The sequence below is a fragment of the Camelus bactrianus genome, chromosome 27 (assembly GCF_048773025.1).
Source record: "Camelus bactrianus isolate YW-2024 breed Bactrian camel chromosome 27, ASM4877302v1, whole genome shotgun sequence".
NCBI lineage: Eukaryota > Metazoa > Chordata > Mammalia > Artiodactyla > Camelidae > Camelus > Camelus bactrianus.
The window spans coordinates 36586057-36610896 of NC_133565.1; the positions used below are offsets into that span (position 1 = coordinate 36586057).

A 24840-nucleotide genomic window follows, 5' to 3' on the forward strand; every position below is an offset into this window, starting at 1 on the left:
TCAAATTCCAAAATGTACCAATTATGCTCATAAGGAACTCCCACTGCTCCGGGTGTCAAAGACAATGCCAGACAGTATGTAACAGACTACAGGAGCTCAGTGTACGTTTGGAGGAAATGGTGCTACGTATGCTCTCGTCCTGAGATGACAGCTGGCTCATGTGGCAGCAGGACTGCAATTGTGCACTGACGGTCCACTGGGTGGTCTCCCCCATCACCTCTTCTCACAGGACAGAAACTATGTATTTTAACGCAGAGCTTCTGGGGGCGCTGTGCCTTGGCCTTACTGATGGAAACTTTAGATTCTGAGGCAGGTCAATGGGATAATTCTACCTAATCAGGCATGCTCTTACCGCAGCCCTTAAATCACACCATCTAGAAGGCGGGCCCAGGTTCAGGTTGAGCCGGTCCCTCCTCGCTAAGTCAGGGTGACGAATGGGCTCTGGACAGTAAGCTGTGTGTGTACCTGCCATACAGTGAGCACTCGCAGTCTTCTATTCCTCAACACAATCGGGGCGGGAAAACACAGTGGAGCAGACAGATACCAACCTTCAACTCCACTTATGCACTTGACTCTGTCTCGGACTTCCACATTGTAGCCTTCAAAGGACATGAACACACCGTCAGGGTGATAGGGAGCCCTCTGCATATAGACTTTGGAATAGCTATGAGAGAACTCAAACCGGTCATAGCCATCGTACTGAACCACCTTTCCATAAACGTCAAAGTACTTCTCCACCCAGGTGAACGGAAGGAAGACTTCGTTCCCCTCTCGCCGCCCTTTAATCGTGTGTTCATCGTTTATGAGACAGTCGATTTCTTCATATTTAAGCCCTAACCCCTTGCTGCCCCCGACGACGGGCGGTGCTCTCTGCTGCTCCTGAGGAAAGGCCTCCGCGGACTGCCGGGCCACGCGGCCCACCACGCTGTCACTCTCGGAAGCTGCTGCTCCTTTTTCTAGCGCATCCACTCTGAAGCCGCTGCTCAAGTGCCGTGGAGACTGGACCGCTTTGTTGCTGGAACACTTCCTCCACAGAAGTACTGTGACCAAACTGAAGAGGGCGCAGATGACAATCAGAGTCTTACAGTTGACCCGAGCCGCCAAGCAACGCATATTCAGACCATACCTACGGAGGCAAGAGGAAAAATTCACGCAAAGGTGCATCGCTGACACTGCAGGATATGGTTCTCTTCACTTTTTTTTTAACTGAACTACCACATTAGGGCAATTTTAGTAACTGCACGTAATCCAATCAGATTTAAAATTACTAACTGAACCCTTTTAGCAGAGACAAAGGCAAGAGGTCTTCCCCCTTTTAAAATACTCAGCATAACCTAAAGCAGAGATTCCCAAACTCTGTTTGTGGCTCCCTCGGTATCTTCGTAATTTTTTCACAAAGCCCCGAGGTCAAAAGAAATACCCAGCAGTTTCATTTACGAAGTAGTGGGGCTCAGACAGCTTAATGCATGCTTTTGTCCTAACAACTCAGCAGCTGTTTGGAAAAAAAAAAAAAGGGTCCTGTCAAGGTAAACACTGACTTCACGTTGTCAAATCCAACAGTGAATCTGCAGTGCTCATCCTACGAGAGCTCTCAGCATCGTAAAACAGTAAACAACTCTTCCTTCCCAGGGCCTCCAGGGCACCACTCCTTCCTCGTTCTCCTTGTACCCCGCTGGGTGCGCCTCCTCTGCCATCTCTGATCATGCCCTTACACTGTCCTGAACTTAGATGCTGAAGTGCCTTAGGGTACCAGTCCTCAGTCCTCTTCCTGACCTTTATTCACTCCCAGGTGACCTCACCCAATCTCATGGCTTTAAATACAGTTTACATGCTGACTATTCCCAAAATTCTGTCCCCGCCAGACCTTTCTTCAGACTGCAGGCACACATACCTAAGTGCCAAATCAAGTACCAATCATCCTTATCTGAACGTCAAATGGACTTCTGAAACATAACATCCAAAATTTAATCCCTAATCTTTCCCCTCAACCTGTTCCTCCTTCCCTACTGCTCAGAGGCCGGAATCTTGACATCTTTCTTGCTCACTCCACATCCAACCAGTCAGGAGATCCTACCCTGTTGGCCCTACCTTCAAATCATACCCAGAAACCGACCCCTTTCACCAACTCCACTGTCACCACCATGTAAAAGCCACCACCGTCTTTCACTTGGAAGAGTGCAGTGATGTCCAGACTGGTCTCCCTGCTCCAGCCTTGCCCCACTATCCCGCCCCAAAGTCTATTCCAACAGAGCAGCCAGAGTGATGCTTTAACTGCAAGCCAGGGCAAGTCATTCAGTCCCGATGGGAGAAGACTCTGGTGCTACTGCCCCTGCTGGCCATGTGGTGTAACAACCAACTGTGACTGTAATGCAGGAAGTCTTGGGTTCCTATTGCTGGGTCACTGGGAAATATGGAAAATCACGGGTTAGTTGTAGGTGCAACATACGGAACACTTCAGCCTGCTGAGAGTAAAGAGAGCGGCCCTACTGCCATTTGCTACAGCGCCTCCGTAACTTACCTCGTGGTGTGAAGCCACAACTACTAATTTTATTGTTACAATCCTTCTTCCCTCTTTTCTTTTCAATAAACCCTTCCGGCAGCAATGAGATTAAAAAAAAAATCAAACTCCAAAATGAAAACGTTCAATGAAAGATTACACAGTGATTTTCTGTTTTTTTAAGAAAGCTGATGGTAAATGCATAATTCATTCATTTCTTTTAGAGTCCTTGCACGTCTGAAAGCAACTTCATTCTGCGCTCACCTCTGATTAACAGTTTGGCAGGATACAGAGTCCTCGGGCTGCGCGTTACTTCCTTTCTAAATGCTGCAGGGAACACTTTACTTTCTTAAAGCATCCAGGGCTGCTGATGAGAGGCTTGGATTCAGTCTGACACTTGTCACCGTATGTGACCTCGCTCCGGATCTTTAGTTTACCCAAGGGATTCTGCAGTTTTCTGAGAATGTGTTACAGCATGATCTCTGATTCACTGTTTCAGCACTTGGTTTGCCCTTTCAATCTGGAAACTTGTGTTCTACTCTGGTTTAATGAATACAGTATTTTCTCGCAGCTCTCCGTATATTAGAGTTCCATTTTTGTAACCTTCTCTCAACTATCTCTATTTTCTTCAGTTCTTTAGTGGTCATTTTTCTGGTTATTTTAGTCTTTCACGGCTTTCTCACATTGATGATCTCTGGTTACTCATTCATCTTTAGGCCTGAATGACTCATTAGCCAACACAGATTTCCTGTTACTGTGAAGATGGTCTGCTCTCTGGCTAGACTGCTCTCCTGAGGGGTCTCCGGGTGGGCTGGGGACAGGCTGAGTGGCAGTGCCCCTGCAGGATCTGTGGGTGGGGAGCCAGTAAGCCCTCTAAATGCCAGAATGAAGACAACTTTTTCTCTTGCCCTGGGGACACAACTTACACTCTAGAAGCCTTAGCTTTTCTCAGTTTCTCTAAAGAAAAGCTGGCTGGTGTTTTGCCTGGGGTCCCTGCCAGCCACCTGTAGTCCAAGGGCAGGGGTGAGAGAGGTGTGAGGAAGGAAGGGGAGGGCGTGCCTTCTAGCACCTGCACAGAGATCCAGAAGTCTGTTCAATTACCTCCCTATAATAATCTGACTTATTTTTACCGACTTCATTTCTCTATTTCTACGTATTTTATTTCAGTGGGGCATCAGGAGGCAAGCGGGGCAAAGATATGGGTCTGGTCCAACTTGCAAATCATACACAGGTTTTAAGAGCTGGAATTCAATAATATATTTATCATCTGCATTATTACTATGAGAAAATGTAATGAATGCTAAAAACCAAAAAAACCCCAAAGCGTGGTACAAGCATACCTTAGAAGTCATATATTTATAAATCGAGGATCTCCTTATATAGCAGTACTGGCAAACTGGTAAACCAAATGAATGATGTTTAACTTAAAAAAAAAAAAAAGCCCTTTACTAAAAACATTTACTTGCCAACATCTGAATCACCCGTCAGCTACATCTAACATTCAGACCAGTGAAAACAGAAACAGAAAGCCTCTGTCCCATCTCTGAGATGTGCCCTTCCTCCACGACTCCGATCAGGGTAACCCTGGCTGATGGAACCAACAGACTACCATCTGATGAGGCACATGATGGGAAAGTGAAGAAAAATCAAACTAAAACCTTTCAATAATCTTTATGCCCAGATCTTGTTACCTGATACCATCCTTTACTAAAAGCAACCAAGGCATCTTAGAGAACTGGTTAACTCTAGGACTGGAGATTTGCTCTGCCAGAAGACAAAGAAATCTTTCAAGTTATCAACAGAATCACAATCCAGGGGATCAAGCAGCAGCAGGAGGTGGATAAACAAGACTGGAGACACTGTTAACTGCTGAGGGTGGAGGCTCACTATGCTATTCTCTACGGTTTTATGTTTAAACATTTCTATAATTTAAAAAGCGTTATAGCAAAAAGACTTAAGACAGAAATCAATCTGAAAGGTCCCCTTCCCGATTAAGTCAAAGCTATGAGAATTACGACTGACGTTGACTGAAACATGCTGAATCAATAAAAATCCATGGGTCTACAATGATATTCGAATAAGGAGAAAACCAGAAAAAATAGTTATGTCCTCTTCTGATGAAAACTGGTAACTGGTGAAAAAAACTTATTTATCTATCTGGCCTTTGCCAGATAGAACAAAGCAATAGCCTCAGAGGATAAAGAATTCCATTTTACAGAAAAAGGGTGACTAATAATGTGGAAGAAAAAAAAATCAGAAAATAAGCATTATGTGATCTCTCATGAAATTACTGACCTAGGCAAGTGTTACATTCAGGCATATGTCTGATAGGGATCTAGAGAGTCACACTGTGCAAAAGTACATCAAATACATTATTTCCTAGTCACGAGGAGAAAAAGGTGACATCTACAATGAAGGGGTCAGACAGTCATCACCCTAATTCACTGGTCAGATTCAGTTTCATTAATGAAGACTCATCTAGATACAGTGTCTCTCTGTGAGTTAAAATAAAAAGTACATAATCTATTATACATCCCAGCCAAAAATGTTTAAGTTGGATCTCTCAGGCAGGCCCTATGATTTAACTTCTCATTAACAGGAAGTCACGCGGCTGCAACCAGGACACCTGGAAGGTGAGACATCCTGCAGGAGAGCTGGCCCTGCCTCCCCAGTGGATCGGTGGTATGAAAAGAACAATGAGACTGGGTTAGATTTTCTTTTTAAAAGAGACTTAAGGGATTACAACAACCAGATGTGAAACTTGGTCCTAAGGTGGGAAATGTGACTGTCGACTTACAAGAAGGGAAGATGGAAGGACATACAGATTGGAACTGAGAAAAAGGAGGTTACAAAACAGCACATACAGTGTGATTTTATAATTTTCCATGAATACATTTACTGGTTTTTAACTTTAAAAATAGAAAATCAAGGTCAAAGTCACTTGTTAAAATAGTAAAAGAAAGAAATCTAAAGTTTTAAGTTAAAAAGTGTCTGTAAGTATTTAGTTTCCAACACAGGCACTGCCATGGGGGGGGGGGGTGGAGGAGGAGGGAGAGAGAAACTCTCGAGTACTGACCTGCAGCATTAACTACCAGATGGGCTCATCTGAACGTAAGGGCAATAATTTTATTATAACGTTTCTCAGGTTATAGAAAACTGACTATAGAAACTTTCAAATTTCAAAAATTAGACTGCACTGACATTTTGCTAAGTGTATGTGATAGCAACCTTGAAAGCTAAATGCTGAGTGGTGATAAGCTTCCTACTCATCTTGAAGCTTTTGCCACATCCACGAACTAGAATAACCTTTCAAGTTAAAAAAGGAAGTAAATAAATTAACACAGAACCCTTGAAACATGATGTATTGCTGATCCTAAAGATCTATTTCATTAGAAAGATAATCCAATAAAATGTAGTTTTAGTGACTTCAGAGACCTAAAACAGAAGGTAACATTCAGCAAGCGTCATAAAGAAACTGTGGAATAACTTCTTTGCAGAAACTGTTAAAATTAAGGAGAGCAAACTATAGCTTAGTTTTCTTTTGGGAGAGCAAACTGTTCTCTTCTAAAATGATTTGCAATTCAAAGAAAATTTTCTATTACCTTTTTTTTCTAATTCATTTTCCTAACTGCGTATTTCAAGTAACCATTAGAGTCATTTAATAAACACTGAAACTGTTGATATCACCGTAAGTTTTTAAAATATGAAGGTCTTATTCCAGTTAAGAGCAACCTTTAAATAAATTTGCAGAAGATTTCACTGAAAGGAATTATTGGCTTGTTCCTTCCTCTGTCGCCCATTATTTTCTCTTATTTATTCATATAACAATTTATATTTTTACAATTCTTTGGCACCAGGTAAACAGAAGAAATAGTAGCTGGCCAACAGATAATCACACTGGCTAGTTCCGTCAGCGTCCACCCAGCAGCTGCTACGCAGCAGGGCAGGGTCAATCCCCAGTCCCGTGGGTTAGGTTAGTGGGAAGCAGAGGCATAGAAAACAGTAAGGCAACGGTACACAAGTGTAGAGAGAGTTACGCAGACTATGCTACGAAACACAGGAACTTTTTAAGCGTTAAGGAGAGCTTCCAGGCAGAATGAGTGGACTGACAGTCACCTGATCCCCAGTCAGGGTGCCTGCATTTTCACTCCTGCCCGGCAGCCTGTTTCCCCAGACATCCACCCGGCTTGCTCCCTGACTTCTTCAGGTCACTGCTTACGTGTCAGTCACGAGAGGGGCCTTCTCGACTACCCCTACCTGAAACAGCAGTTCTTGCCCTGTCCTCTCGGGGTCCTTCCTGGGCTTTATTTTCCTTCACAGCACTGATCACTACTTGGTATTGTATCTGCTTAGGTTATTAGCCCTCTCCAATACACTAGAGTGTAAGTTCCCCGAGGTTGAGGTTTTGCTTCTCCTGGTCGTTGCCGGATCCCTAATGCCTAGAAATGTGCCCGGTTCAGGTAGACATTCAATAAGACATTCAACATTGAATGAACAATGTTAAGCATGCAATTTTTAAAAATACCAGACATCTGAAATAGACAATTTCATTTTCTTTCCCATATTTGGATATTCTGGAATCAAAACCCAAGTGAAAATGAACATAACTGACAACAGAAACGGGCTGTGATGCTGCACACTGGCCAGCTCCTTAAACTGGATTTATGATTTAACTACTGCTGTTAGTAATGTTCCGTCGTTCACTGCTTGGTAGACCAAGATTTAAATTACACAGTCAAATGTTTAAGTATTCTGTAAGCTCTAACTCAAAGGAGAACTGCCTAGTGTTTCTGGTGGTCGGGACTCTGCCAGTAATGCAAACAAGCAGTATTTTCTAGGTAGTAACTATCCAAAATAAAGAACAAAATGGGAAGGCAATTCTGCTAGCCCATTAAAAAAAAGTTAAAATAATCTTTGACACAAGCGGCTCACCGGGCTTCAAACAAGGCTATATTCCTAGGAAAACATCTCAAAGAAATTCGCAGGGGTTAGCAGTACACGACACTTTACAGATGAAGAGAGTAAGGCAGAGCAGCCCACAAGACTCCCTAGAGAAGACGGGGCACAGCCAAGACAGATGAGGACGTCAGACGAAAAGCAGCGCTTCTTCCTGTTTCACAGATGATGAGGCTGAGGCTCTGTGACGCTAAGTCATTCACCCTGGGTCGCGTGATTATCTGATGGTTCACTTCCGATGTGAACTCATCCGTCCAAACCCTGTTTTCTAACTGACGTGTCACAGGGCATCTCTGAGCAGATACACATACTATTTCAGAGGCTGAATACTACCCTTTCCCAGGAGATACTCTAATTTTTAACAGGTTCCCAGACTGTGAGCTGAACTGACATTAACAGGTCTTATTCTAGATAAAGCTGAATTTTGACCTTGAATCAATAGTTTACATAGGCAAAGTAAAATTTCAGGAAAAGTTACCTGGTCATTCAAAAAACAGATTAGCGTTTCTAAAGGAAGCTACTAGAATATTTGAATTTTCTATAAATCCAACAGTACCATTACATGCCATGTTAATACCAGAAAACAGCAGAAATGAGTCATAATCACGAACAGCCATGGATATAGATCCCAATAAAGCTGCCTGGTCTCCAGGTCAATTAGAAAAATCAAGCTCTTGAAAACAGGATTCCCACTGGCCCCACAAGTCCAGCGGCAGCTTACAAATGCGTTCCAGTGCTTCATTTCTACTAATGATGATATTCTGGGATAGCTTGTTGAAGCAAAACCTTCCTCTAGAGATAAAAATGGAGCTAATAACAATTTCATCAGTCCATGTTAATTTGAGGCTTTGGAAATAATGTACTAGTTTCCTAAAAACCCCAAGGTGGCAGTATTTACAAGAAGAGTAACTAGCATTAGTATAAAAAGTCCAGGTATAAAAAAGTAGAAATCTTAAGATAAAAATTTTTTATTCCACGACTGTCTTTTCATTAGCCCCTGAGGAAAGGAAAAGAAAAAAGAAAAGAAAATCCAGAATACAAATGCTTTAACTTTTCCTCTGCTTAATTTCTAGTAAGAACATATAATCTTGGATACAGATTATCTGTAATTACCCTCAGAATGAAAATTATCCATAACATCAACGCTGAAGTTTATCTGCTCAGTTACTCAACACACATCTGCTTTGAAGCAACTTAAATCAATACTTCTGCTTTCTCTGTTATCTTCTTAGAAACATATCCATTGCCATGAAAGGAACAAACAAACAAAAATGAAAAACCTCAAACTGTAATGACAGATGAAGGAGGACCACCTAATGAAGACTATGTTAATTATATAAATAAAAACTCAAAGCAGACCCCGGAGTGGGGAGGTGTACCTGTGGCAGTGTGCTCTGTTCGCGAGGGGACCCAACACCACGTGGAATCTTCTGCTGGCCCAGAGTGTGGAAGCTCACGCTCTTTCTCCAATTTTGGCGCGGTGGTGGTAAAACGCAAGTGACGTACAATCTGCCGTCATACCCATTTCTGAGTGGACAGTCACGTGGTGACAAACGTGTCACAGTGCTGTGCTGCCATCACTGCCGTGCACCGCCACGATGCATCTCATCCTGTAAACCCGAAACCCTCATACCCAGTAAACAACTCCCTGCTCCTCTCTCCCCACAGCCGCTGGCAGCCACACTCTCTGTGTCTACGACTTCGACATCTCTAAGCATCTCGTATGAGCGGAATCGTGCAGTGTCTGTCTTTTTGACTGGCCCGCTTCACTCAGCACAATGAACTCCAGTTTCATCCATGCTGTGGCCTCTGTCAAACTCCCTTCCTCTTAAGGCTGAGTAATATCCCAGTGTAGGTACCACATTCTGCTTATTCACTCATCAGCTGACGGGCACTTTGATTGCTTCCACCTCTTGGCTACTGTGAGTAATGCTGCTACGAACAAGTCTTTGTGAGACCCTGTTTTCAATTCTTTGATATAAACCCAGAAGTGGAATTCCTAGATCATATGGTAACTCCACTTTCAAGTTTTTCAGGACTCTCCATATTATTTTCCACAGAGGCTATAACATACTAACATTCCCACCAACAGTGCACTGGGTTCCAATTTCTCCACATCCTTGCCAACATCTGTCATTTTTCTGTTTGTTTCATTTCAAGTAGTCGCCATCCTAGTATGTGTATCTCGCTGTAGTCCTGACTTGCACCTCCCTAACGGTTAGTGATGCTGGGCGTCTTTCCATCTGCCTGGTCACTTGTGCATCTTCTTTGGAGAGCTGTCTATTCATTTCCTTTGCCCACTTTTGAATTGGTTTTGTTGTTGTTGAGTTTTAGGAGTTCTCTCTATATTCTGGGTTTTAATCCCTTACCAGATACATGACTTGCAAATATTTTCTCCCGTTCTTTTCCATCTACCGTCTTGTGAATTCATTTTCCATATCCTACTCCAAAGACTCCACAATGTTTGTATCTGCAAGCATAGAAAACGGCTTCTGAAGTGTCCTTGCTACTGAAGTGACCTGCGGTATCAGGAGTGCGCTTTTGCCCTGTACCGCGCGCCACGTTCCTCTTTTTCAGTGGCTGCAGAGTTTTATCTCAGATTCTATCCCTGGGTATTTTCTGTAAACCAGCAGCTGAATCTACAGCTTGATAAAAGTAGGGTTTGATTTTCAAGCAAGAATACTTCATGGCAGAGGTGTGAACTTTCAGCAGGAATAAAACGTCTGACAGTCTCTTCTTCTGTTAGGGTCAATCCGCACGCTCAGGCGTTGCCCGCCTGACCCAGCCATTACGAAGCTCTGCATTCGCAACCCACCAAATAGTTTCAGTAGCCACTGACGATTCGTTCCTTAGGTGCTGCACAGTGGCGATGCTCTAACTCTATCAGCCCTTCTTAATGTATTAACCAAAATGCTTCTGTTAAAGAAAATCTTGCCCTTACCAACTATTTGGTTATCCCTGAGGCATAAAGTTTGCACAGGAAAAAATGCTTGAATCTTTCCTTTTATTTACCAATTTTCAAAATAATAAATTGGCTCCCTAATAACCATTAAATATAAACAATGAGTTTTATTAAAGCAACATTTGAATTCATGAATTTTGAACATATTTGATGTGTTTCAATCCATCACAGTTACTACTTTCTGATGCTGAAATTACCCCATCTTTATTTAGCCAGTGCAAATCTCTTCAAGTTGACTCCTAAGTCCTTCTGACACAAGCCAAGAAGTTTCTGAGAGCTTTCTTGCTTTCTTCCATGACAAGGCATCCCAGGTTCATGATGGACACCCTGTCAAAAACCTGAAACAGCCATTCTTCAAAGAATTCTGGCTGCTTTCAGTGGGAATAGCTCATTATTTCCAACAGAAATCTCCTAACGTTTCTGTATTTCAGGTGCATGAACACGCCTGTTCATGTTGAAGTGCTGGGGCACTGCTCTTAGACACTTCAGTGGTGCCTGGAGGTGGGGTTAGAGAGAATCAGACGCCTGCATCCAGACTGCTACCTGCATCAGCTAGGATTCGGATCTGCTGCTAGTAACAGACACCCAAAACAGATCGCTGTGTTCCACCCACTGACATTCTCCACTCAGGTAAAAGGAGCCCAGAATGAGGCAGCCCAGTGCTAACACGCGCCTCCATGCTCAGGGCCCCGGGCACTTTCTATCTTTCTACGTCACACTGCGGCCCAAGAAAGTGAAGCCTCGGGCACCATGTCCATGCTGCTGTCTAGAAAGGAGACGACAGACAGAAGGCAAACGAGCACCTCTCTCAAGAGAACCTCTTACCCAGAGCGACCAGAGCAGGGGCTCCTGCAACATGAACCTGGAATGGGCCTATTCGGTCACACTGAAGGTATGTATTTACATCAGGTACGCTTCACACTAACCTACTGGCTTATGTTATCCACGTGGCAACCCAGCCTTCCTGCAGCCCAGAGTCTGTGCTGAAGATCACCACCAGTCCATGAGCAGGTCCCCCCTGCTACACTCATCCACCTCAAACCTTCACGAGACTTATTTAGGTTAAAAACAACAGCAGCAAATCGCACGTGAGTGCTAAAGCAGGCTGCTCTTTCTGTGAGGGTGTAGGGGAACGTTCACACGGAGAGGAAATATTTACAGAGCAGTCTTACCACATGCCCCGTGCTGTACGTATTTCTGCTGAAATCAAACCCTAGGAAGGAGCTCTCGTTATCACCAGCATTTAGCTGAGGAAGCAGCAGTTTGTAGCTCTGCTGAAGAAAAATTATTAGCAAGCACACCATGGGATTTAAACCTAGATTTATTTGACTTCCAAGAGTAGGTTCTTTTTATCAGACCACAACAGGATATTACCTGGCTCCAAATCACTATTTACTTTCTCATCAACTAGATAAGAGCAGAATGAGTTGCCCCTGGTTTGTGCAGACATCTTAAATAACTAGCATCATGCAGCCGCCTCTGAAACTAAAATCTGTTTCTGAAAAGAGCTTCTAAATGGATTCAGCTTAACTCTCTCCAGCACTGAAAGCAGTGATATAAGGAACCAGGGCAGAAACGTTTTTTAAAGAGCAAAGAGCAGCTCTGCATCAGGAAAAGCTGAACACAGCTGGAATGCAGCTAGAATGCTCTCTGAAGTATCGCACAGCACTTCACGAAAGCAGCTCCCTGCTTCCTTCACGCAACGTCAAAGTAAGCACACGCTATGTAAACAAACCAGTTCAGAAAGGAATCCCAGGCTTCTCCAGCTGCGTAAGATCCCTCCCCTCACAGGAGAGCCAAGAGGAAGAAAACCTAACGACGCGCTCACTCTGCACGTTCGTGCACAGGAGAGCTTCACAGCGCAAACTGCCAGAATGAGCCGAAGAAGTTCTGCAGACCAGCTGCTGAGAGTAAGCTGTATCAAGTCTGGTGCAACCCTGCAGAACAGGACGACAGAAGGGGAGAGGTTCATCGGGTTGCTTGCTCACAGTAATTTCAAACAATCATAAGGCATAAAGACAGTCTTGGCCACGCAGAAGCTGTGGTACTGGAAGAAATCAGTGCCCAGGCTGATTTTAAAATGTGCGTAATCACAGAAGTAGCAGAACGCAGTTCTGAGCCACTGCACAAAGCAACGCAGGAAGCATCACACCGGAAAAACTGACCGAGAGGTGTGCTAACAAGCCACATGAGGATGATCTGTCAGGCTGCTAGACTACACTGTGAAGTTCTATTGGCTAGTCAACTCAGTGTTTTTCTAATGTTTAGGATAAAAAGAAAAATCTAACATACCAGCTTTTGACACTGCATAATCTTTTGCAATTAAAAAATTGATAAGGTTAGCCCCCATGTTTTAGATTTCTCTTAATAAATAGTTAACAAAATAGCAGGGCAGGAGACAGGGCAAGAGGGACCTTTATAAAAAGGAAGGAGGACAAGAGATGAGCAGCTCTGAGTCCTTACTAGTGCGATCACATTTAACTGTCAGTAACTACAAAGTGAGTATTACCTCCACTTTCCTGAAGGAAACTGACATGGAGTCAATTACTGGCTCAACCACCACTGCTAGTTACTGCATTTCCACGAATCACGTTTACTCATCAGCAGAACAGGACTAGTACTGTAAACCTCACAGGGTCCTCACAGGGTGGTCCTGGGGACCAAATGAGATAATGTATGTATACCTAAAAACGTGGAAATGTTAGTTCCATCTTTCTTCTTCACAGAGGTTACTAATTTGGTTAAAGTCACAATGTGTCCAAAGTCTAATAAGAGATAAAGTTGGAAACTGAAACCAGATTAAATGACTAGCACCTAATTTTTAAACTTAGGCCAGTGTTTGCCACCACACTGCATTTCACTGTACTTCACTTTATACTATGCGTCTCTCCACTACTACAGCATGCTAAATTTAAAAAAGTATGTCCCAAATGTCATACAGCACCCTCCAAATTTTCATTGAAAATGGTCAAGTTTCTCCACCCCTAATTTCTCATAGAGGACTCTTATTTCAGGTTATTTAAGACTAAAGAATCCATAAGCCAGTCACTCAGGAGAACACCATGTGCTCAAGATACTGCCATACAAACCCAGACTTTCTAAACAGGTTGTAAACATGAATGTTTATAGCAGTTTATTCATAATAATCCCAAACTGGAAACAAACCAAATGTTCATCAGCTGGTGAATGGGTAAAACCCGTGGTTCGTCTGCACAATAGGACACAACTCAGCAGTAGACTGATACCTGCTACCGGCAGCAATACTGACGAATCGTAAAAGCGTGCTGCTAAGAGAAAGGGTACTCAGTGTGATTCCGCTTATGGCCACATTCTGGAAGAAGCAGAATTACAGGGGAAACGGCAGACAGGGAGCGACTGTAAAGGGTCACGAGGGGCTCTGGGGGACAATGGAAGCGTTCCAGATTTTGACTGCTGTACACACGTTACGTGCCTCTGAGAAACTCACCCAGCTGTGAGCTTTAAAAGGGCCGCATTTTATTGTATGTAAATTATACCTCAATAAGTCTGACTTAAAACAACTTGTAAAATTAGTTAAGAATAAATGTATTTCTATTTTTTTTAGTAATAAATGCTATGAAAGTATAGAAGAAACTAATAAAATAGGTCAAATAAACAAGAAGAGACAGCATATTTTGGAAGAATCCTGAGCTTGAGTCTGACAGACCTACAGCCGAACAATAGTAAACGAGGTAACGCTGGACACCTTAGGTGACCTCTCCGAATCTCAGTCTTACCACCTGCAAGGCTAAGATGGTACTTTCTACTTTACAAAGTTGTTGGAAGATAACCTGGTTCCTGTACATAGCAGGCCAGCAAAGGCAAGTGTCTACGGGTGAAGTGGTGTCTCTTTTTCATGCCAGTGAAGAGTAACTTTCGTCCGTCTGTATCAGTCCACGTAGTGAACACTTGTTTGCTAAACGTCTGTGATACGGTGTATTAACACTTCCCCAAGTAAGCAAACTCGGAAAAGAGAGAGGCACGTGTCACCACCGAGAAGAACACCTTTCTCTAAGCTTCTGTAGGTTTACCACCTCAGAAGAGCTGACAAGAGCAAGCAGTCAAGAAGCAAATACAAACCTAACAGTCCACATGAAGACACACTGGTAAGCAACATAAATTTCATCAGCAATGAATGTGAATTAAGTAAGATTTAAGCTGAGATCTCCCAGATGCACGATCTTCTAAGCAAACAGGAAGGTTACAAACCACCTTCAGCGCTACGGGGACTGTCATCCAACTCACACTTGAGACCTCTCCACTTCCCACGTGCTGAGCCAAGGGTACAGACGCTCTGCTGGTTTCAAAATTTGAAATGAATGTAAATTACAACACAGAATTCCATTTACCCAAATATGGTGGTTGAAATGGAAATAAAAAGTATCAACAGTAGTATTCCTTAACGGAATAGAACAGAAATGTATTTCTATATATTTTCTAAGGGTTGGAAATTAATTTTTCACTGACACTAAATAAACCATCTTAGATCTTGGAACTGTATTTACAAAGGTGAAACTTGAATTACAAACATTTGGCAAAGAGAAAATTATACCTTCAGTTTTTCTTCCCAAATCAAAAACTTTTCCTCCATATACATATGTGTGTATATCACATACACCTCAGATATATACATACACTGTTCCTGCAACAAGCCCCACCATAGACCCACACACTGCTTTGTGTTTTTAAAAAACTGCTCCTTCAAAACAGAACTTAAAGCATTATCCCATATCTCATAAACTTTAGGTTTCAAAATGTGGCAAATACTGATTAAGGAATAAGAAGATGATACACAAATTTTCCCTTCTCTATTAAGCCAAACAAAGCAGCTACGGCCTCCGAACAATCCACAGGAATCCGGGCTGTAACTGCGCCGCTCCTACCAGGCCTTTTGACGTGCATTTGTAACGAGGACAGAGATCATGCTTTTCTGTTGTTGCTAAAACGGGCTCTAGGAGCAGAGTGAATTTAAAAAGAAGCTTAACATTATACACTGCATCTGAAGACACAGCACCCCCGACTCCCACCTCTTCACTGCGGGCTGGGGAAGGGCCGGGGAAGGGTGTTCAAGCATGTTACTGATGGCAGTTTCTTGACTGAAAATTAAATTCTTTCAGTAGTGTCTTGATGCCAATTTACAGTCTGAATGCGAAAATCAAATAAGGAGACTATCTGAAAGCTAAAAACAGTCAATGATACTTTTATTTCTCATTCTCCACTCTAGTCACAAGAAGTAAAGAGGAGGTCATAGGAGTTCAGTGGTTTTAAGACTTTCGGGGGTCACATGGAATCTTCTACATGTTTTAAAACATATTTTAAAAACGAAAACTCCTGGAGGTTACAGAGCACCCTAAAGGTAAACACGCCCAACTTGAGCACACTCTTCTCTAAGGAACTCCTGAAGATGACCCATCAAATTCTAAGCCAGTATTACTTCCTTCGGCCTTTCTAAGAAAATGAGAAATTACCCTGAACTGCCTAAATATGGATATTTTACAAACTTTAATAATGTCAAATAAATTATTTCTTTAATTATTAGAAGACTACTACTCTTCCGTACATTCTCTGCCTCAGCCCTTACTGTCTGCTGCTCTTCCCCAAAGAGTACATCCTCCACTCAAACAGGAACTCTCAATTAGTCTCTGATTTTAGACAAATCCAAGGCTTGTAACTCTCCAAGGATGAGCTTCTCACATGCCTCTGCTGTTGCACTTATATCAGAAAATAAACTTGAGGAGAGAAACCATGTGTGAATGGATTTTTCCCCCTCCCTAAGTGCCTAGGATTCACTGGTTTTGTTTTCTTTCCATATAATGGTCTAATTATTCATGGAATACATTTGAATAAATTTCTGTGAATATAAGTCCTACCTCAAATTCCACTTTGCTAGCCTAAACATGGAGTTATTTTTTTCCCCTGTAAGGAGAAGTAGCTAGTTTGGAAAGTGTAAAGGATCCCAAGCTTTGCAACAACAAAAAACGTTTAGACAGCAATGCACCGATCTTTAAAAAAAGTATTTTGAAGACTTTAAGACAATTGGCAGGTAAGAGTACAATCAGCAATTTCTACTTTCACTACAAATAAACCTAGGAGGAAGGAAGGAAAACGTGCACATGGGTGGACACACACACATACAGAGGATACATGCAGTCACCCCAACCCCATTGTGCCAAGTGACAAATCAAGATCTGTTTTCCTGGAAAAACATTTTGTAACACAACACAATATTATGAACTCATTTAATGCGCTGTTGCTAGGAGTATCACTGACTATTTAGAACACATTATTACACCTGGATCAGTCACTGGCTGCTAGAAAAGCATGAATGACCATATTCAACCATTCTCTACTACCAGACTGACACTGTTGACCTGACCCACCAACATACCAGACATACAGGAAGCTGTCCTCTAGCTTAAACAATTAGAAATGTTATTTTCATGCAAAGAAAAATAAACTACGACCACTCAGACAATAGCCTACTTCACTCCATCCAAAGGTTTATAAGAAAAAATAAAATGCATACATCTCTTAAGTGGGAAAATCTCATAGGCACATACAAAGATAGCGAAATTTAGATATTTTGTCTTCAAAAATCTAAAATATAATAGAATCTGTAAGGTGTAAGGCTGGGTTGTTTACTTCAGATTTTTCTCGTCTCCTGAGACAGGCTTGTATCACTATAAACGTCCCTCTGGGACTGTTTATGCTGCATCCCACAGAGTTTGGATTGTTGTGTTTTACGTTCATTTTTCTTCAGGTGTTTCTGATTTCTTCAGTGATCCACTGGTTGTTGAGTACCATGTTTAACCTTCACGTGTTTGTATTTTTTCAGGTTTTTGTTTTGGTTGATTTCTGGTTAGAAAAGATGCTTGGTATGATTTCAATTTTCTTAAATTTACTGAGACTTGTTTTGTGGCCTAGCATGCAATCTGTCCTGGAATGTTCCCTGTGCACTTGAAAAGAATGTGTATTCTGCTGCTTTTTTGGATGGAATGTTCTATATAAATCTATCAAGCCCATTTGGTCTAATGTGTCATTTAAGGCCAGTGTCTTATTACTGATTTTCTGCCTGGATCATCTGTCCATTGATGTAAGTGGGGAATGAGAGTCCCCCGTACCTTGCCCTGTGCGTCATTTCCACCTGGCTGTTCCTAAGTTCTACCCTTCTGTAATAAAACCAGTAATCCAGTCAGTAAAGTCTTCTCTGAACTCTGTGAGCAACCTGAGCACATCACCACAGTCAGCGTCCGGCCGGTTCCATCAGCTCACACAACTTCCTTGTGCCACCCCGCCGCAGCTGCCATCCCAACCACCCATGCCCTTGGCAGCCACTCTGCCTCTTAGGTTTTGCCTTCTGAAAAACGGCCATTAAGTAGGGTCATACAGTATGACGGACTGTTACATGAATCTACACGCATGTTAAAATCATCAACTTTACACAGAAAAAGTCAATTTTACTGCACATTCATGAAAAAAAATTCTGATACTTAAATAAACTTTAAGTCATCGAAGTTTTTCCAGGATATCTAGTTTGGATTTTCAGTCTGTAAAAATCCTCCTGTTTATGCTGGCTACTTTTAGGACAGAGCAAGTGACAAATTTCTCAGCTCGGTCCTGACACGCAGAGTTGCCAGAGGAGCAGCAGTCAAAGTGCTAGTCATGCCAGGCAGTGCTCCACCCACAAAGGGGCCCCACGTGCTGACAGTCATAACCCCACCCACCTGAAGAGCAAATGCTCACATCTACCGAATGGCATCATTAAAAGTAAAAAACTTCCACTAAAGTTTTTAAGAGTACTGATTTACAGTCAGAGAATTCCAGGGAGGGAAAAAATGTGATAGATCTACTTCAACTGCGTAGAGAGCATTCTAAAAATGAAAAGGTCAAACAACCATCTGTTTCCACTTTATTACCAGGGAAAAGACTGTTTTATTTGAGTAAGTAGGATAAGGTGAAGCAAGGATGTAAATCAGACAACATTACGTTTCAGAATTAATTCTACTCTTCTGCAAGAGTTTTCCTTAGCTCAACTAATACAGCAGTATCATAAACTTCCATTATACATACATGCAGCACAACGTTCAAATCCACTTACCACAGGGATTTAAGTTTAAAAACCTGTAAAAGGCACTGCCTCTCTTGAACCCCTTTATCATATTATTTAATCTGATTCCTCAGTTTATCTTAGACGTTATTTTAAAAAAATCATGTTCAGCCAACGATTTGTATTTAAATGAAACTCAATGATTGTTTTTAAGGATACACTTGTTCTCAGCTGTGCTAGTAAATTTAGCAACAATTTCGCATTGCTGTACTTTATTTAAAAGAATCAGAGATTTTTAAAAAAGCCAATCTGCAGTCACACTAATTGCAAATGGAAAACAAAAAAACCTCTATGAGGAACAGTTTTCGCCTTAAGGCCTTTGTTTTCTAGTATTACATTCAACTAGATGTGAAATGTCTGCTTCAAGACTTTAGCTTTATTTTCCCCAGAAATACAGTTGGGAAGACATACGACTTACATCTGGAACCACACCCCTTCTAACTGAAGCCATTTGTGTAGTCACTGTAATAGCTCAGTAAGGCCAGCTCAGTTTTGACATCCACTGAAACAACGCCTACCGTAAATCTGTCCGCTTGTTCCTCCATGTAATCTTCTCAGTAGACATTCAATGTAGTAAACAAAGGCCTCTTTAATAATTCAAACCTGACTTCTGAAGATGCAGCGGACCTGTCAAAAGCTTTCAGTAAGTCAGTAAATTTAATCTGTCTCTCACTGCACTGCATACATTTAAGTCACTCCTATATTTTAATGTTGAGAACCATGGAGGATTTTCTCCCTCTCTTTGTAAAAGAATCAAGAGAACCTCAGACCATCCACCGGTGCAATAATACTTCCAGCTTTCTTCAAAAATTTCCACTTAATAAGAACTTTCATGTATCAACTAAACACAACAGGATGCTCCTAGACATCGAGGTATTAAAAAAGTCCGCAGAAATCAACACTATCTAGTAACATTTTAAAGACCACAGTGCATTATACCACCTCTACAAAATCAAAGTAGCTATCATCTTCCTTTGCCCACATGAATGTCACCCAAACTTCACCTAACAGTAGCCATCTCTGCGTAGCCAAATCAAATGAATCTTCCATCCAGGATTCCAAAATCTGGAGAGTCATACTGATAAGAAATTATCCGTAAATAATGTTAAATTGCCAGAGAATGATGAAGGAATTTTGGATGGAGAGCTTGGTATGTATTGCATTAAGAAGGTATCCATGCTATGACCCTATGTGATATTTACACTTTGTAGCTCAAATCTGTGTAACAAATGGATTTAGCCACTCACCAACAGTTCTGATAAAAAGTTCTGTGATGGTCACGATTAAAATGAATGCCTCGGTGTTATGACCTTGAAATCTCACACACCTACACTATTCCAACCCATCATTTTACTAGAGTTCCCCACTGCTTCTTTGGGAAACTACATTATCACAGAATTGTAACCCTGACTATGAATGAAAAAATGAAAAATAACTGTTCTTAGAAGTCTTTGGATAACTGATTAGAATCCTGCAGTTTTCCATAAAGAGTAAACTGACACCCAGCACACAGTGAGAGCACAACAGGGAATTGTATGTGAGAAAGACAGAGCTCCAGGAGTAGTAAACAACAGACAGTAAATCTCTTTCATTTTATTAAGTCTATCCATCCATCCACATAAAAGCCACACTGAAAAATTTAATGTGCTTCTGGGTTGTCAATTCTTCACTATTTATCGGTGAAAACTGGTTGAAAGCAACTGCTGATTTTTTTTTAATTGGGTAAATAAATACTTTCTGGCTGTCGAATCCAGGAGGAAGAAAGCAGAAGTTTGCCACTTAATACGATGACACTTGTAAAGCTGCCCTTAACATTTCAGTGTTTTTACTAAGAAAAGTAAAATGGAGTACATGGTAATTCTTAATGCCTTTTAAAAAATTCTTCAGTAGGTATCTGATTAAATCTTACATTATAATCTGAGTCTGGACTGCTGAACTCAAAATTCCTCTCTGCTTTTGGAGTAGAAAATAGCAGAAAAGGGAGGTAAGTCAGGTTCCTAACAATGCAAGAGAAGAACAAAGAAAGCCTCTGTGAACAAAGTATCTGCTGAGCATCCAGCATGTGAGACACCACGTCAGCAATCAGGCGAGGAGAGAACCAAACCAGAGAGCAGCAGCCCCTGCTTCCAGGGAACTTATGTGACTATGAAACACACGAAGAATCCTCTGTAAGGTACTGCTGCATGTGTTTCGCTTGTTTTTGTGAGCATACTGCTATGTACACGAGGGCAAGGGGCTGTGTCTTCTTCGTTCACCACAATAAACCCAGTGCCTACCTCAATGTCTAGCACAAAGTATTCAAAAAGTATTTGTTGAATAAATGAAGATTTTCAACACCTATGTCAATACTGTTACTTGGCTTTCTTGACTCCAGTGACCTAGCCCCTCCTGACAGGCAGAATAATGGTCCTCCGAAGATGCCCTTGCCTGTTCCCCTCCCGCCCAGCCAAGCTTTCCTCACTTGGCAAGAGGGACTTTCAGTTATAATTAAGGTTCAGGACATTGAGATGGGGAGATTAACCCAGATTATCCAAGTGGACCTAATCTAATCACACGAGTCCTTTAAGGCTGAAGAGAAAGACAAGTCAGAGAGATGAGACTGAAGGAGGAGATACTGGCAGTGTGAAAGAGACAGGCCTGCTGTTGCTGGCTTTGAAAGTGGAGGACGGCAGGCCACGCCTCAAAGGCCGTGATCCACAAGGAATGAGGGTGGTCTCTGGGAGCAGGGAAGGGCCCAACGTGACAGGCAGCCAGGCAGGCAATTGAGACGTAAGCCTCCCAACTACGAGGAAAACAATCCTGATCTACAGCCTCCAGAAACCCTGATTTTAGCCCCGGGGGAGCCTGGTGGTGTCCTACTGACCCACAGAACTGTAAGACAACACATTCCTGTTCTGGAAGCCACTGAGCTTGAAGTGATTTGCTGTGGCGGTGACAGAAAACTGGTACCCCCTTTAACCTCAACTTTGGCAACCCAAATATACGGCCTCTTGCCATCGCTTGACACAACTTCAACAGAAGATCTAAAACTCGCAGGTGTTTCTATCTGATCACAATCTCCGCACTCCCACACCTGTCAGCATGGAGGATAGCTCTTGTTTAAGAAAACAGTATCTTGAAGCAAGCATCATTTACCAATCATGAATTAGTATTTTCTAATTACAGTGTTCGGTCAGCACTGTACCAAAGCGTCCACGATAGCCCCACAGAATGGTGTTAGCCAAACTGCAAACTTCACATTTCTTACAAACGCAATACAACATGTAGTACAGAAGTGTGTTATTTAACGACCCAGTGTGTTGGATCCTAACTTACTTTCAAAGGAAAAGCCTTTTGTTTTTAAGCCTGAAACCATTTCTTTGCCTCTTTATATTTATACACTTGCTCTAAAATATTAAAAGCAACCTCATAAACAATCTGTTCAACAGTAATCAGAATCTTATCTGGTTAAAACAACAGCAGAGCATGCCACAACACAGATGGCAGGAGACTTTCCTCCTGCCTCATCAGAGTCAACTGTTCTCCTACTTCAGGATTAAGAAGAACTGTGTAGCAGGCTATCTCATTTATAAAATATACACTAGTGAGTGAAAAAACAGCTTTATTAAGTAACTCTCTGTTAAGCAAAACTCTTGGCTACTTCTCAATAAAAAGATTTCTCTGACTTCCCAGATAAAACCTAGCCAAATATATGACTAAGGAACCAGAATGGACGGAAGTCCATACTATTGATTTCCCTCTGGTTCCAAGTCCTTAGACACACTAACTCCTTATAAAATTAAAACTTGGAGCCTTAAAAAATCCCAATGCTCAAGTCCCACCCCATACCAATTAACTCAAAGTGTCTGGTGATGGCACAGCCACAAGCGTTTTCACAGACCCCCTCAGTGCTTCCGGGATGGTCTATTATTAGCAACCTGGCGTGGTACAGAGCACTGAACAGAGTCAGCAGGCCTGGGGGCGGGCACTGGCTCTGCTAGCAGCAAGCTTGGGCACATCACTGGGTAGCCATTTCCTCATCTGTTAAAAGTTAAGGCTGGAAAAGTCATTTCTCATATCTAACATGTAATGAGCCTAGGATGATCTTTTCAAAAGATTAAACTGCTTTGATGTTTAAACTATGTCAAAAGCAAACACAAAACAAAAAACCTATGGTCTGGTGTTTATTCCAGTCTATCAGGAGCTTATTTTTGTAAGGAAAGGTTATTTTACAGTAGGGATCAAATCTGGCTATACTTCAATGGCAGATTTTGATACATCATTATGTCCATCCAGCTCATAAAATGGTATGTGTCTTGACAATGACTGGGAAGCTTGAAATATCTCAAAATGCAACTTGCTATTAAACTATTTCTTGAATTCCCATTAAATTATATATTGCACGTATCCTGATTTTCTTACACAGCATTCTTGCTTTCATAAAGATATAAATTATTTTAACTTTTCACTAAATATTAACTTATTTCATAAAAGCACATCACTAATGACACAAGGAACACAGGACGAAAGAATCCCTGAGTAGCAAGTCATCGTCTGATAGTCTCAAACTGAATTCTCACCCTCAGCCAGCCTTCCTACAAACGTATGCTGCCAGTTATGAGGGTGCTTGGGAGAAGGTCAGCTCACTCAGCAAGTTAAGCATTTTACAGCAGCAGGGTCTGAGGACTGGGTGGCAGACACCTAAGATGCACCTCCGACGACCCCCGCTCCCTGGTATTCACACGCTCGTGTGGGCTGGGTCTGCTGATTTCCTCCTAAGGAACAGAATATGGCAAAAGTGATGGGATGGCACGTCTGTGATCAGGTCATAAAACTGTGATGTCCTTCATGCTAGCATTCTGTTTTGCTGGAACTCTTTTTCGCCCTCTCGCAGATCTGCTTGGAGGGAGATGCTCTCGGAGAGGGCCATGTGGCAAGCAACCACGAGCCTCTGGCCAACAGCCCAACGAGGAAATGAATTCCGCCAACAGTCATCCTTCCACAGCAAGCTCAGAATACTGCACGCCCAGTCAACACATTGATTTTTGCCTTGTAGGAGACCCACCTAGGCCATTCCTGCATTCCGGGCCCACCATGAGGTAATGAATGTTGGTTTGAGCTGCTAGATTTTGATGTAATTTATTATGCAGCAATGGGTAACTAAGATAGGCATGTTGCAATGAATAAAAACACTGCACTGAAGAAGCCAGTGGTGAGTAATAAGCCGGATCGAGGTAGCAGCAATCTAGCAATGGGTGAGAGACCTGTAAATAAGTGTACTACAGTGTTGTGGGTTCTTTGACAGAAGTACACATACAGAGGGTATGGTGGGGACGTAGGAAAGGGTTTGTGTTTGGAAGGGTTAGGCACTGGAAGTTTCTTAAAAGGGAGGAACATAAGTTACAAGCATGAAATACAATCGTGAGTTTGGAAAAAGACAGATAATCCAGTAAGGCTGGAACACAGAGGGAAGGGATGATTATCCATCTTCCAACTTCAAAAGTGCACAAACATTTACAGGTAGCCTAAGAGTCAAGGAGGTCTCTGGTATTGTATATAGTATAATTTTTGTTATATTAGTGTAGTAGACTCTTAACCCACATTGCATTACAGGTCATTTTATTATGGAATTCTATCACTGATTATAATAAACTGGTCCATGTTCCATGATAGGGTCTGGCCAGGACCAGCCCCTCCACTTGTAGTCTGGCTCCCAATTCTTTCCCACCTGTTCAAGGAAGCTGCTTCAGCAGTTACCATTTCTCCCTACTGCACTGTCAAATATCCCCTCTACTGGGTCATTCCCCACCCCATATATAAAAACAAAAACAAAGTCTCCTCCCTTTACTCTACATGCCGTGTGTGCAGAGCTCTCCCTTATAATAAAGTCCAGAAGTGTGTCAACACTATTTCCACACCTCCTCTTGCATCCACACCAACCAGGCTTTTTCTCCACCTGTCTCCCAAACTTGACCTTATCGGGGTCACTAATGACTTCCACATTGCTAAATACAATGACCGAGCCTCGGTTTTCCTCTTACTTTACCTATGATCAGCAGCTGATACAAACAATCACGCCTTCCTTGAAATACAAGGCTCCCAGGACACCCCACTCTCCTGGTGTTCATCTTTCTCATTCATTCTCTTTTGTTGATTCCTCATTTCTCTACGCTCTAAATATAGAATGCTCTCGATCTCAGTGCTTGGACCTCCTATCTCTTCTGTGATACTATAATTTACAAGAAGAAATAGTATATATATTTATATCTAGTAAGAAACATCATATATGTATTATATATATATATAAAAATACATATATAA

The 24840-nt window shown here is 42.0% G+C and overlaps 1 protein-coding gene across 1 annotated transcript in view; it reads right to left on the reverse strand.

The window, feature by feature from the left end:
* The window catches only part of GLCE (glucuronic acid epimerase), a 54494-nt gene that overhangs the window by 11794 nt on the left and 17860 nt on the right, over positions 1-24840 (reverse strand). Inside the window, exon 2 of the mRNA XM_074354361.1 lies at positions 549-1126. Within this exon, the coding sequence (XP_074210462.1) occupies positions 549-1113 (565 nt within the window). The 5' untranslated portion in view covers positions 1114-1126. The remainder of the gene's footprint in view (positions 1-548; positions 1127-24840) is intronic.